Source organism: Thermobia domestica, chromosome 9 (assembly GCF_964235325.1).
Source record: "Thermobia domestica chromosome 9, izTheDome1.hap1.1, whole genome shotgun sequence".
In the NCBI taxonomy this organism is placed as follows: domain Eukaryota; kingdom Metazoa; phylum Arthropoda; class Insecta; order Zygentoma; family Lepismatidae; genus Thermobia; species Thermobia domestica.
In genome coordinates, this window is record NC_137462.1 from 108692316 (window position 1) to 108707868 (window position 15553).

A 15553-nucleotide genomic window follows, 5' to 3' on the forward strand; every position below is an offset into this window, starting at 1 on the left:
TAAAAAAGAAGAAGCACTGAACTAAAGTATTCCAGGAATTCAACACAACTCCAAATGCTTTGATGAATGACAAAATGGTTTATTTTTATGAACATACAGTGAAACTTCGTGTTGGCCTAAAAAAAAAAAAATGATTTTCGAAGCATGGTATTATTTTAAGAAATGAGAGAAAATTTAGACCGGCACACGGGAACTTCTACAGGTACTTAACTTGATCATCACTAACATAAGTTGAAAAATAAACTTTTCCTACTTTACCTATATCTCAACAAGCCCTTCTCAGTAAAAGCAATGTATTGTAAAAAAAAATGGTTTGTTGATTGTTTTCCATCCCTAGTCTTTCGAGGAGTGTTAAAAAACACAGCGGTTCATCATTCAGCAAAAGAGTGCATTTGATTCAAAATGTTGTGAATAAAGAATGAAACATTAAGATATTGTAAATAAATTAACTCTGGACATTTCGCAGAACATTTAAAAGAAGACTATTTCTCGATTTCCTAGGCATCTTCGCAACACGCAGGACAGCTCTTTGAAAAACAGTACTGTACTGCGAAAATCAGTACATCTGATCACCGTAGCCCATCCCTATGAGTAACGCAGTATGGCATTTTAGTCAATGTTACATTATATGAAAATATTTATATAGCTGTCAAGTAAAAATTTGTCCTTGCATTTACATAAAGCGATTCAGAACGAGTAATAATAATAATAATAATAATAATAATAATAATAATAATAATAATAATAATAATAATAATAATAATAAAATAGCGGTAGTAATAGTAGTATGGAAAATTGAAGTAATAAGATTTTTTCACATTCAAAGTTTCAGACCTAAAAGTAACGCTTTAGTAACGCGTTACTTTCGAAGTAAAGTAACAGTTACTTTTTTGGGGCAAGTAACGCGTTAGTAACGCGTTACATTTTAAGATAAAGTAAAGTAACTTGTAACGCGTTACATTTTTACAAGTAACTTACCCAACACTGCCCTAAGCATGAATAATTGTTCAAGTGGTTCTTCAGAAAGTAACAAATCACTACGAACTTTTGCTTCATAACAAATACCATTTCTATTATGTTGCAATTTTGTTAGATAACTTTTTTTTTTTTTGGTCTAACAATAGTCAAGAGAATTATATAGAAAAATGTGAACTGAGATGATTTTAATTTAATCAAATAAGACTGTTCGGAAAGAGTTTTGTTTCGAAAAAGTTATGGAAATTGGATATTAGTAACAAATAAAATTGGTCTTTATACATATGTACATTTCAGTATGCATGTTTTGCTACTGTTTCCGTCATTTCCATAAAGTTACTTTGTCAATGCACAGTTAACGTATTATTATTGAGGAATGAAGCACATAGTAGATACAGAAATAAGTAAAAAAAAAAAAAAAAAAAAAGAAGCGTTTACCTGTGAAGTTTTTTTTTTTTTCAATGTGGACCCCGTTTGTAGCCTTAGGGTATTCCTTTGGCAGTATATCCAGTACGTTCTTTGGCCTCGGTGGGTGTTAAGCAAACGCCTACGCGTTCTAGTTAACTTACAAAGTTGCAAGGCTTTCCTTTCTCTCGGCAAACGATGGTTTCCCTCTAAAATTCGTGAGGTTCAGTAATTATAATGTATTAACAAATTACTTTTTTTTAATCAAGAAGAAAATATTTGTATTGTTTCAATGATATCCCTTGCCAGGGAGAAATAAATTATGTCACTCGTTGTCTTGTCGGTTGACCAATTTGTCCTACCAATAAAAATCGGGCAGTTTGTGACTTTTTTTTTTTTTTTAATCATTATTTTACAAACAGGTCTGGTTTCTTGATATACTTCAGTGTCTTACTTATTTCTTGATATACTTTATTTTACTTCATTACTTCGGTTCCATGCCCATTGGGAATACTAAGTGTTAGATTAAAAAGAAATGAATAATTGTTCTGATCTCTTTTAAGTAGTGAGATGCGTACACATCTTCTGTACTGAGTGAAAAGAGACATTAAACTTTCATCAACGAATCTTTTGTGCTGTAAATATTTAAAATGTTTTTTTCTCAAATGTTTTTGAATACTCTCAGCATATGTTTATCTCTGCACTTTAAAGTCCAGTTTTCACTTGCAGATAGTTCAACGGTTTAAAACGTGTTTGTAATTTTACGTCGTATATGGAATACTAGTATTATGTAGTTTCAGTTTTGATTATTTATTTTAATTTCAATTCTTTGTTACCACTATACTAAGTATGCTAGTCACCGTCCCTTCCTAGTATGTTGTAAGGGCAGTTGTTTCTATAATTATTCATGTGACTCAAGGAGTTGTAGGGATAGTTTCATGTTCAAATCAGTGTGGTGATTCAGATTTTAATTTTCGGTGTAATACTGCACTACTTCGGACTTCGTAATACTGTACTACTAACAAAGGTACTCAAATTAAGATGTTTTAAGATAAATCATAAGAAGGAAATAGCAACGACAGCTAATGTGCTAAAATATCACAAAGTAGTATGTCTACTGTCTTTCGTAAAATATAGAAGAGGATTTTCACGAAATTTGTTCATTGTCTATAGCTATCGTCATAAAAGGAAGCTTGCAAGAGAACAAAGTTCTTTTTTTTTTCTTCTTGTCCCAGATTTGTAAGATGTATTGAGACACTGTAGATAAAAACAAAGAAAGAAAAGAAACTTCTACGTAGCTGGAATGCATACAGACAAGAATACATACTGATGGTGGATTGGTTTCTGTGTCTTTTCATCGTGTAAGATAAATGAAGGGGAGCCCCGCCATATAAATGATACACTGCATATCTACTACAGTGAATACAGAGAAAGAAAAGGAAAGAATCTCTATAGTTATCTCTGTAGCCAGAGAGCGAGAGAAAGACACATACAATCCTGTCGAATTGTTGGGTGGTCCATACAGACACACACAGAGGAATATGCATCAACCTAGTGGTCTCGCCTTCCAGAACAGATGTTGAAACGGAATACCAGAAAATAATTACTGTTATGCTTCACTATGCTAGCCAAAGATACAACGGACTCTGTAATTTTAGATTTCGTCTGTTTGTTGTGTCAAAACTACCAAATTTCTCTCCTCTCTCATTTATTTATTTCCTTTGTTTCTGCGTTTCTCTCTATTATTCTTTTTTCATACTCCTATCGAGGTTTCTTTTTAAACTTCAGAATTATATCACTTTTCCTCTTACTTTTTCATTTTTGTTTTGTTTTCTATTTTTTTCTCTTGTCGTTATTTCTAATAGTATATTTATAGCACAAAGCGACCACAAAATGTTTGTGGCATCTTTGTGAATAATCAAAGAAACTTATTTTGAACAACTTTTAAGTTCTAATTTTTCTTCTTATTATTTGCAGAATGTTATAACATTCATTTTTTTTTTTTTTTTAGTTTTCCTTCTTGGAGCGTAATGGAACAGTGGTAACGTGGTTCTTAGAGACTGATACATTATAATGAAGAGATCGACTATGAACAAACTGGTTATCCAGTCCAAAATTTCTCTAATCATACACTGTCAAAATTAATTCTGGAACAGTGTCCATGGAGCATTTAAGTCAAAATCCTTTCCTCTCAAAGCAAAACATCGTGTTCGCATTTTCACTGACTGACTATTTAAATATTTTCTAATATTACATAATAGCTGTACAAAACTTTTTCAGCTCATCGCAGACTAGAATGTTCTATCATCACCTTCTGTATGTTTTATTAATTGTGATTATCAGTAAACATTTGTGTTTATCGCTAATGATAGATTGTGATTATATATCTTAATTAACAGTATGGCCTGATATCGATGACTGTTGTGAAATATTCATATTGTACATCTAAACAATAACAAATCAGATCATTTGCCTACAATACACCTTTAATAATACTTATTTCTTAATTTAATATTCACGCTGTACTGCAATCGAACACTAATACCAGTTACTTCATATGTTGTTTACAAATTGTACAAAGGCTTTAACTTGTATTCATATCAATTTCTACTTTAATACTGACATTCACTTTTAATCTTTCAAGAACATTCTCCGCTTTTTAATCACTACTAAACTTCTGCGTTACATTCTTCATAACGTCAACCTTCAGCTGATACTGGAATCTCTCGAACTACTTTTGTATTAAGTTGTAAAATCGGTTCTCGGTTAGATTGGAACCAATCCTGTTACTCTTTTTCTTCGTCCACCCATTGATTTCTTTATGTGATTGTACCTGTCCGTCGGGCGAACACCATCTTTATTTTTATTCCTCCGCTTACTATAGTCGATTGCTGGTTCTCACTTTGTATTTTTTTTATCACTTTCTGTTGTTCCTCTCAGTTTTGATTGGGTTGCTTATCCTAATACCTCCTGTTCCTTTGAGAAGAAATCTTCCTCTCCGATACTTGCTCAGTCTGCATTCTAAATGTCCAGCCTTTTAAATAATTCTTCTTTGAATCAACGGTTTTCTTTGATGAGTTTCAAAATTATCTTTTTCATTTTCTCGTAGGTTTGTCTTATCTTCTTTGTGTATCTGTTGGAATAACAGAAAACAACCTGATATGCTCTATTTAGTCTTACACTTTTGAGAATAGCGCGCATGAAGAGCTCAACATTACAACATATAGGGCTACACCTTTGTTGCAAGGTACTTACATGGTCGGAAACCATTAAGCGTATCGTAAAGCAGTAGGAGATGAAATTCGAGACCGTATTCCTACTCTGTAAATAAGACTTCACGAGTTTGCAGGAGTCATACATAGAAACAGTCACCTTCTTACCTAGACGACAATTATTCTCAGATATAGGACTAAATCATCTTCATAACTATGCGTTAATAATGTTTTGAAATAGCTATAAAAAACATTATTCTCAATTACAGGTTATAACTTGCATAACAAAATACTAATGTGCACAGAAACTGAGTGCACTTGAATATAACAGTACATTGAAATATCCATTACAGCATAACTCCAAAACTTAACTTGGAAGTGTACTTTCTAATCTGAAACTCTATAAGCATGTACATGCTAGAAATGATCATTTTGTAAATCCATTCTTTGGAAATATGTTTATTGCTCTTATTAGCACTAAAGTTACCACAAGTTCTTTGAATGCTTTCCCTCCAAATAATAAATCTTTATTATTTGACAGGAAGTTAAGTCATATACTTTTAACTCGAGAATATCTTTTTATTGAGCTTAATTGTTTCATAAGTAATCTTTTAAATGCGTACCTTGTCAAGTTAATTAATGTGTCCTTCTTCTCTTCACAGGAAAAGCAACACCTGCTCGATGGTTGGGATCAGCGAGTATTCTGCTATTGGTGGACCCACAACTCTTGGCTGTCTCGCTAGCGCGCCATAGTTGCTGAGTTTACGCATTCTCGACACCATTTTGTAGAACAGTTGTCGTGAAAACTCAGGGATCACTGCGCAGGCGCGGGCAAACGGCGATTTCCCGCCGCTGCCGCGTCCAATGCACAAACTAATTAACGAAAGAACCTAAATAATAATAATAATAATAAAAATACAAATAAACTTCACCCCTATAATGTCTAGTGAAGTGGAAGAAGATATCCAGTGACTTTATATGTGATATAAAGTTAGTGAAGTGGGATCAACAATTTTGAAGACTTGTTTTTATGAATTGTTATTGTTATTTAACATAGTGTGATTTTTTTCTATTTTTATTGTCTTCCTGAAAATATTTCCAACAACCATGTATAACCTGAATGTACAACTTGCATCTTCTGCAAACCTTACGGTGGAGAATTCCTGTACAACTCCAAAAACACCGGAGATCTTGAACTCCTTAATAGCAATGACAAATCCTTTTGATAACTATCAAAATGGTGGTGCAGCAGGCAATATGGCAGAAGGTGGTGGCAATATGGCGAGCCCGCGCACAGCGTCCTCCCCGCCGGATACCTCGGCAGCATCTCCAACATTCGTCGTTCCTCCAAACCCTCCAAGTGTTCAACATACGTGTTCACAACTGATTAAAGAAGGACTTAAAGTAACAATCCAAAGAAAAAGACAGATCAGTGGCCGAGATACTATCATTGTTGAACCCAAAGCGTGCAAGCGCGAAGAGGTAGGGTCAAGAGTAAGTGGCATTTTATTTTAATATTTTTAGTGTAAAAGTTTTTTTTTTTTTTTAACTGAATATACTTTAGTAGCAGCTCCTGAAAGAAGTCATACCGGTAAAAAAGGAATGTACATTTTATCAGTAAAATCTAAGGGAAGAAAGCTTACTTAGCGTACTAATTTCTATATATAGTTTTCTGAAGATTTTCCCCTTAGATTTAGCAACAAAGTTTACATTTTTACCGATGGGACTTCCCTCAAGAATCGCCAGTGATGTACTTATTTTCATTGCAATTACAATATTGTGTAAGAACAAAGGCTGTGTCTTTTAAAATCAAGAGAGGATTCAATCCAATAGTTGATTTAGAATCAACAGTGGGAAAAAATTGACTTACATTCTCAACGTAATTTAATATCAGTGTATAATTGGTTGTTGTTATATATGTATATTGAAGGCAAAAACAAAGGTAACTTGAGCCCACCCTTTCTCCTTGAATAGGGTTTTCTAGAATCTTATCAGTTTACTATAATATCTGTTTTCAAAAATTGCATAGGAATTCAAAGCAAAGTTAAACCTCTTGTCATAATTTGCGTAAACTTTCTTATCAGTTCTGCACTATCATTGCGAGACAAGTACTTTTGTAAAATAGGACACAGATTGCAATAATGTCTTTACCAGAGGCGTAGCGTCCATGGGAGTTGTGGAAGCTCAGCTTCTCAAATATTAAGAATAATACATTATTCATAATGTTATTATTCAGAATTACTTCTGTACGCAATTAGAAATAAGGTAAGCAATATCGTACAATGTTCGTACAATGTTTGATTGAATCACTCTTGCTTTTACTTATTATTTGGTCACTCCGTGAGTAATTGATTGGCTAAGGTATCGAAACATTGTCAGCTCCAATCGGCCCGCAACTATAAATTCGGCCCACTATCGAGCAGAAGGTGGTATGCTTGTAGGACAATAGCATAAGTAGAAAAGCATGCTACGCCGCTGGTCCCTATTGTACAGTGGAAGAAGATTTGGTGATAATTTTTGTAAGAAAGAACTTAGCTATACACGTAAATATTGAATTTTGCAATGTTTTGGACAAATATTAACAAGTTTAGTCTTTTTCTTTTCTTTTGTCTTTTCAAGACTACCAGACTGTTATGTATGAATATCGGAAGTTCTATAGAACGGCTATGTCCACCTGACTATCGACAAACATCAGAACAAAACCAGTAATAAATATCGGGAAGCGATTTTTGTAATCGATTCAGCATACCAAAAATTGGGTCCATCTCATTAATTAATCGTATATTGAAACCGGAACTAGTAGAAATTAACCATGTCCTGTTTCAACGTTGATCACCATAAAAGAGAAACAATAATAGATAGAGATAAGCGATTTTCTATAATTCATTCTGCGTCTGAAGAAACGATACCATCTTCACTCACATTCCTCCACTAAGAACGGAAGTGGTTGAAATTCACTACAGGTTTCAATATTGATCTCCATTGCGTAAAACCGGCAAGAGAGAGCGATAATCGATATTTTGGATCCGATTCAGCGTCCCAACAATAGGTTCCGTCTACTCCGTTAACACTCTATTCAAATCAGAAGAGCTAGAAATTAACGATTATCGGTTTTAACGTTAAGCACATAAAACTAACGGTAATAGATAGGGACAAGCAGTTTTTTTTGTTTTTTTTTTTAATCGGTTCAGCTTTTGAAAGGGAAGGTACTGTCCTCATCCATATCTCCCATCTATCTACTAAAATCATAAGTGGTAGAAGTTTACTACTACTTGCGGTTTGAATTAATCTTCATAAAGCAAATACAATAAGAGAGAGCGAGTAAATATATGTACTACTTCAAGTTTGAGTATTGAGTTCGCATGGTTTGGGAGTCTACTGTAGACAATATCAAAGTTAGGAAAGTGTAGCGTTTTTTATTCATATATGTAAATCACGCTAGCTAATTGAGAAATTACTCTGTAACTTTTTTGAAAACTAAAATTATATAATATGCGTATTCAGAGATAGACCGAGTCGTGGGTCATCAGGACTGACCCACTGCGACCCACCACCCACTGTAACACACTCTGACCCCACCGACACACTATGACCCACTACGACTCATCGACTCACTCTGCTCAGTACATTGTAGACAGCATCTTCTGAACACTGGTGAATTTGTCTACGTTTTACTTTGAAGGCTTCTATTTTAATTCCCTTTTCATTTGTTTCTGTTTACTTACCTCAGATAAGTATATCTAACTATATAGTAAGTGAAAAAATAACTTCAGCATGTTGTTTTGTTCAGCGAGTAGTTTAAATCGGATTTAAGTCTACTAGAGCAAAGCTTGCTTGTACAATGGATACTGATATTTGGATTTCAAGACAGTCGAATTTTACAGTTTTCTTTTCCTGTACGTTGACCTAATTTATCTTGATTTGAGACTTTCAAATTTCATCCTGTTTCTACTGAAAAGTATCTGTATTTCAACAAGGAAATATGATAATTAAATTGAAATTAATCGTAATATGGGTCATGACAAATATTTTTTACCATTTTATTTATATTGCAAAGATCAGATCCACCGGAATTGTAACAGAGCGGTGCTTGAGTGATTGACCGGAGAATTCCAAACTCTGATTACTGATAATTTCAGAGCCTTGTTTTGTTACAAGTGTAAACTCTATATTCAGTGGAGAGGAGGGCGTGGATTATAGGTCAGAGTTGATGCCGATGGGTTTTGGTGTGTGGTGCGTCATGGTGGATCGTGGATCACGGTGGGTTGTGTGTCAGTGGGTCATGGGTCAAGTTTTCATTGACCCACGCCATCTCTCTGCGTATACCTAAACGTGCATGCTTTTTAATGTTCTGTCGTTTACGTCCAGGGTAAAAGTGGATCTGAAAAGGTAGAGTCACGCAGTCCCCCATGCCTATCCCTGCCCATTGTAATTTTTTAAGAAGTGGAGGGACGCCATAGATATTTTTTGGAAATGGAGTAACGGTGTCCTCCCCCCCCCCCGCGTTCCCCTCACTTTTACCTCTGGTTACATCTATGTACCTAACACTGTATTGTCAAACGTTTGCACATACAAAATTCGTAATTTCGTTACTATTAACACACACAGTGGCTACAAAATTAAATAAAACAATCAACTTGTGAAACCAAAGTTTTGTGTTCCGGTTTTAAAAGAATATTCATACTTTACTATTAATACAACTACAACGTATTTATTTATTTATGGCAATGAGTTCAAATTGGTTGTAGAGGAAGCCATGCTGAAAGTGGTTATGATTATATTAGGCTATACAATACATGTGAAGCGTGTCTAACTCATAGACACGCTATATAATATAGGCTATAACCAAGTCTACGATATGCGTTATATATTTAACTCACGCAAACTCTTGACCAAACAGTGTTAATTAAACATGGCGCTCAATGCCTTTAGAAAAAAAAATGTGTATGTAGAATCCATTCTTCCGATACAAGTACAAATAAACATTAAACACGTTTTCTTTCTCGTTCTCCCCGTCTCTCTCTCTCTTTCTCTCTCAGATGAGAAGAGACTTTCACTGTTAAAGTTGAAAGCGGAACAGTATGTTGAGAGAACCTAAGAATAAATGCTTGTGTATTCATAAAGAAACTAGTATACCTGTATGGACAATTAGCACCCTGTACGTTCGGCAATATACAAACACATCACAACATCATGTTTCGCACTACTTTGTGTTGGCCCCTATTCTGTTTGTTTATTATACATCAATATTTAAAGATTATCTTGTCCAGTATTTTTTTAATATATTTCACAGATATAGCTTATATATGAACGAAAGTGTTAAATTCATATAATTATATGAATTAGAAATGTTTTCCATATCTAAAGTGAATTATTACAACGAAATTCTTGTATGTGAAGTAACGTCGGGAAGAGTTATGCACGATTATAACCTGCAAATTGAATCCTCTTCATTTGATATTACCGACATTTTATATCAGAAGCCTTCTAAAAGATGCAAGTGTTAATTTGCCAGTCACTTTTGCAGTTCAGCATTCTTTATTCTTTAAGCACTTGATATATGCCCCTGGGGCATTAGTTCCGAAGATGTAATTAACCTGCTTTTTTGTGCATTTATTTCCATCATTACCAAGTATAATATAAAAGGTACCGATCTTTATTATATACAGGATGGACCGTTTATCTGGAAACCCCCGTGCACCTTTTAAACTAATAGATATAAAAAGCTGAAATTTATGCAATACCACCAGATTAATAGTGTTGCCAACCCAACATAAAGTTGTATTTTTTCAAGTAGCACTACATCAGATTATTACAGATTTTAAATCTACATGTTAAGCGGGAACTTACAATACCACATTTAATATTCAGTGTTACAAACTGAGGACAATACAGAATCACAAATATCAAAATTTTGGAAGTCTCTATTACAATGATAACGCAAGTGAGAGGGAGAGTGTAGTGCTCATCCAAAGTAGCTTAATTATTTTGAGTGAAGAGGAACAAAGTTACAAGGAATTTAAAATCTGATTCGAAAAACTTTATTTCGAAAAGAATGCTTAGATAGGTATCACATTCAGTGGTTTTCAAAAGACGTAGAGATCATAATGCCATTTACAGCAGTATAATATCTTAAATCAATGACTTCAGATACGTACGTTGTAACTCTGTAGGCGTAAAACAACATAATAGGTGTTGCAAATATACGGTAAAAGTACGTATTTCTTAAAAAAAATGTTCTATTTAAATATTGTATAGCCATCAACGAAAGTGACTACCTGCACAATTTTTATTTCTTTTGTCAAAAACTTCGTAATGAGTGAACAGGTTTGAGTACAGTTTAATGTAAGTTGAGGAATGCTAGGTTCTATTTACATTAAGGAAGACTGTGTCTCAAATTACAGTTGTCTCAATTTATAAATTATTGTAACAAGAGAAATGTATGTCCTCCCGTTTGGTCTATTCCCGTTTCGCCTACAGACCTTCCAGCAACTTCTATTATTATCTCAATCTCATCTTATCTGTAAGTAAGACGGGCATTCCCGTTTTGCCTACACTTAACAGACGAGGGATATTTAGTGTTTGAAGTAATTTTTGAGTGTTTGAGGTGAGAACGCTACATAAAGATAATGAAAATATTAACATATCGACTAAATGCAATCATGCCATTTTTAATCAAGTTAAATCTACGGAAATTAATCAGTCTAGGGAATAATAAATTAAACCAATTAACTTGAATTTTATAGAAAAGAAAATTTCAGAATTAACACTGCATAGTAATCCTTTTATTGTCTAAAATTCTCATAGTGGTTAATAAATGCTGTAGTAAGTTTGGCTTCTCTATAGTGTTTCTAAGTTTCTATGCTTAAATTTTTCAACTTTATTTTTTAATTTATTTTTTTAAGTTTACGTTTAAGGTAAATTGGGTGTGTTTAGACCCCATAATATTATTAAATGTGATTTAGCAACGTTCAAATCCCGTCGTTGTCTAGTATCGCCATAGTATTCACTTCAAACGTTATGCCTTGACTGAAGATTTATCCCGATCCATCAACCCGTAAAACTAAATTCTTCATTATGAGAAATTTGGTATAAAAATTAATAATTTAGCCAAAATAAGTTTAAAGAAATTCAGATTTGGAAGGTAATTAGCTCCCGATCGAGCTATTCCGCCTTTACTTCAGAGTGACGTTAAATACCATCAAAGCAAAACGGCTTCTATATCTCTTCATTCAAAGAAACTAGTAGAGGAGGGTTACCAAAGAGTACGCACGCCCTAAGAGCGCGCAGTGCCAATTACTCTGAAGTGGTAACACACAGAATTGTTATTGCTACGCTGTTTGATGCGTCTTTGTGTGAGAGTTGATACGAAGAAAAGGGAAGTTAACGGATCGCTTCGAACAGAAAATACAGCTAAAAATAACTTTTTTGAATTCTTGATGTAATATTTTAATACTCTTAGTTAAGAAATTATTCTGATATAGCAGCTAACTACAGTACTCTTGTTGCATGGTAGGAAACATGAATGCAGATAGGATTGTTTACCATGGCTTTGTTTCGGGGGTCTTGCATATGCAGCCACATGGATGAATTTTACTCGAGTTGACTGCTGTTTCCCAAAGAGTGCGCGTTAGTGAGTTACCAAAGAACGCGCACGTACTCTTTGGGAGAATTTCTTTGATAGCGTGAGTGGGTAGCGGCATTCATATTACAGACTATGGTTATTCTCATCAGTTACTCTCGGAGTGTAATATGATGTTTGAATGGATTGTAGAATTATTTGTAATTGTTTGTCTTCGATTCAAGCACCAACTGTAAATCATATATAAGAAGTATTTTAAATTCACAAAATTTCTTAAATTACAATGATGATGTGGTGTTCTGCCCGAAGGTAGGCCTTTGGTCCATGGTAGTTTGCCATTGCCTTTCATGGTATGATGATGTCGTCCTAAGTAGTGAGGAAATGATCAAAATAAAGATTCTGGAAGTGTTCTGGAGGAAGATGCTGAGTGAAATATGGCTTCGATTACGATTGTAATGTAACCACAAACTAAGAATTAAAAAAGACATACACTAAAGGTGTTGTTCAGATTTTTTTTCCAGGTGGTGGAATAATGTAATGAAACCACGAACTAAGAATTTAAAAAATCATCATTAATTTTACTCATAAAAATCATAATTTGTGAGTGAAACTAAACGAAGATTTTCTCTAATGTTTTAAATTTCGTGTACGTTCATAATAAATTCTTTAAAACCACATGGACGTGTAATGAAGAAATTATTGGAAGCAAAATAGTTTAGAATTGCCTGTATACGAACAATTGGAAGCAAACCTTAGGGTAAATTAAAGTTTACGAAGGGGTTTAGGTTTCAAGTATGATAGGTGTTGAGTGCGCCCTCTTAGGGACCGCAAAACGCACTCTTTGGGACACTGGTCCTTAAGAGTACGCATTTGAGTTTTTTAACTTTTTAACGTATATCTCCATTTCTACATCTAGTAGTAAACTTTTCTATTTCTTACAATGTAGCCTAAACTTCAATTAAAATTTTGTACAATTTATATAATTTTTGCTTGATTACTTTCGGAGCTATTTGAAAATGAATATTAAGTGCGTGCTCTTTGGTAACCTTCCTCTACTCAATTTATTCAAATGGGAAGAACGAGAGAGAGAACTGACTTCGTTCACTTCACCTCTGCCACTTTTGCTTCGATACTCGTACACCACTCTGGACACGAATCAAACATTCAAAATTCAATTTAATAGCCAGAATTCATGCTATCCTGAACTTTCTCTCCTGGCCTCAATTTTACTCTACTTGCATTACAAGTATTCAGGCAACAACAAAAAAAAAAAAAAAAAAAAAAAAAAAACTACAAGGTACTTCTACCTACTAGTAAGGTTGAAGTATTGCATTCAGAAATTTTCCTAGCAGTTGCAGGGTATAATGGTTCATATCTCGGAATCACGGGAGTACCGACCAGCCTTGTAAAGTTCGAGAAACCGATCTTGAATAGCTAGTCACTCGACTTTTTAATTGTTCCTGTGAGCCCATAAAAAAAAGAACGTATATCTGTTTTGAAATGGTGACCTTTGGAACTACTAGTGGCACGGCATGTACTTGGCTAGAATCACAGTCAATCACGTCAGAGCTATTGTTGAAGTTGAAAAATAAATTTATTCATAAATCTTTGTAAAAAAAAAAAAAAATCCCTCAGACACTAAATATCCCTCGTTCAGTAAGTGTAGGCAAAACGGGAATGGCCTACATCTAAGATGAGATTGAGATAATGATATTTATTGCTGGAAGGTCCGTAGGCGAAACGAGAATAGGCCAAACGGGAATGAACCATTCGTATTACTGTACTTTTGCAACACATAATAGTCAACACAATACATGTGAAACTCTAATTATCCGGTTTATTGAGTTCTGAATGTAATCCAGATATGCAGAAATCCGGATAATTGGGGATATGATCAAAGAGGTTATGTTATGAGATAAAACATTTCTAAAATTGCTTTTGTTTAATAAAAAGGTAGACCTAACAGGAGTTGGAAATACGATCACTTTCACTAGAAACAATTAAGAAAAATAAAAAAAAATTCAAGTAAATGTAGACCTAAATTTTAACGTTGATTTAAGTTGAAAAATCAAGGAAATTATATTTTTACGAACGAATACATATAGTTTGCATGAGTTTCTCTTTGTTTGCAAATAATTTTTTTCTTATTTCTTGATATCGATCCGTATGATGAGTTGGGATAGTTGAGTCATACTGGTTAATGATATTCTATTAAATAAACAATTAGTGAATATTTGATGATGCAAAGTACAGTGGAAACTGTATTTTACAACAGCATGTTCTTACCTTGCATTATAAAGCTTTAGGTGTATAAATTATATTTTCCCGTTATGCCAGCAAGAGATTTATCGAGTAATATGAATCTTTTTTCCGAAATTTGGTGTCTTTTTTTTCTTTCGTCGAAATTTTGTGTCCTCTTTTCTTAGTCTGTCATATGGTAAACCAATTTGAAAGTACTAAATATGAGAATAGTAAAGAGTTTACCTCCGTACATGGTATATATTATATGGCGGAATAAGAAAGAATATTAATTAAGTCAAATGAAAGCTTTGGTAGTCCCACTTTTATGCCCTGTTTTATTCTAATGGAGACCGTTAAAAGCATAAGTAAAGAATTTCTAAAATGAGAATATGGAAGAATTACGAGGAAATATTCACCATAAGTTCTCATCGTTTGGGATCGTATCTGACTTCTCATACCATGGATGAACAAGGGAAGAATAGAGCATGGTAGAGTAGAGGATTGGGCTTAGTACAATTTGGTGAAGTTATTTAACGTAGGTATCATCTTTTGAAATTACCCAAAAATAAGTCACATTTAATTTTTTATACAATACGTAATACGGAATCAATTATTTTGCCAATCTATAGTTAATCTGTATACCAGAAGGCATACATGATTTTTAAAACATTCTGGGTACAGTTGTAATCCTATTATGGCATAAAGATTGGATCTGCGACCTACTAAACAGTAAATCTCTTCCAATATTGCCAGATTATTAACCCCTTTATGTGAGATTATCTCTTGTCAGTTATACATACCAAAATAGTATCTTCAACTTACATGATCCTTAAAAGTTCAGATACGAATGTTACGTTCTTTTATACACTTTAAACAAAATCGGAAGTCCTGGACGCAAGGGTTGGTTAATTAACTTCTTTTAACTTATGCTTGTCCTGTTCTACGTACACGTGTTTTATTATACTTTTGTAAGTTTTATTAGCATTCTAACTGAAGAAAAAAGAAAATGAAGGAACATGTTTTGGACTCTGAGTGACGAATCGTGAGCTAATGCACCTCGAAAATAGTATCATGAGCTCTCTGTTTTTATGTTAGGTGCGTTTTATGCTAATGTTGGTGGCGTAATGGCGAATGGAAT

At 33.8% G+C, this 15553-nt stretch overlaps 1 protein-coding gene across 2 annotated transcripts in view; it reads left to right on the top strand.

Annotated features, from left to right (window-relative positions):
- The window catches only part of LOC145694917 (activating transcription factor 3-like), a 167461-nt gene that overhangs the window by 131806 nt on the left and 20102 nt on the right, over window positions 1–15553 (top strand). Inside the window, exon 2 of one of the 2 annotated variants that reach the window (XM_081771684.1) lies at window positions 5255–6086. In XM_081771684.1, the coding sequence (XP_081627810.1) occupies window positions 5700–6086 (387 nt within the window). In that variant the 5' untranslated portion in view covers window positions 5255–5699. The remainder of the gene's footprint in view (window positions 1–5254; window positions 6087–15553) is intronic. The other variant, XM_081771685.1, reaches the window with a different exon arrangement.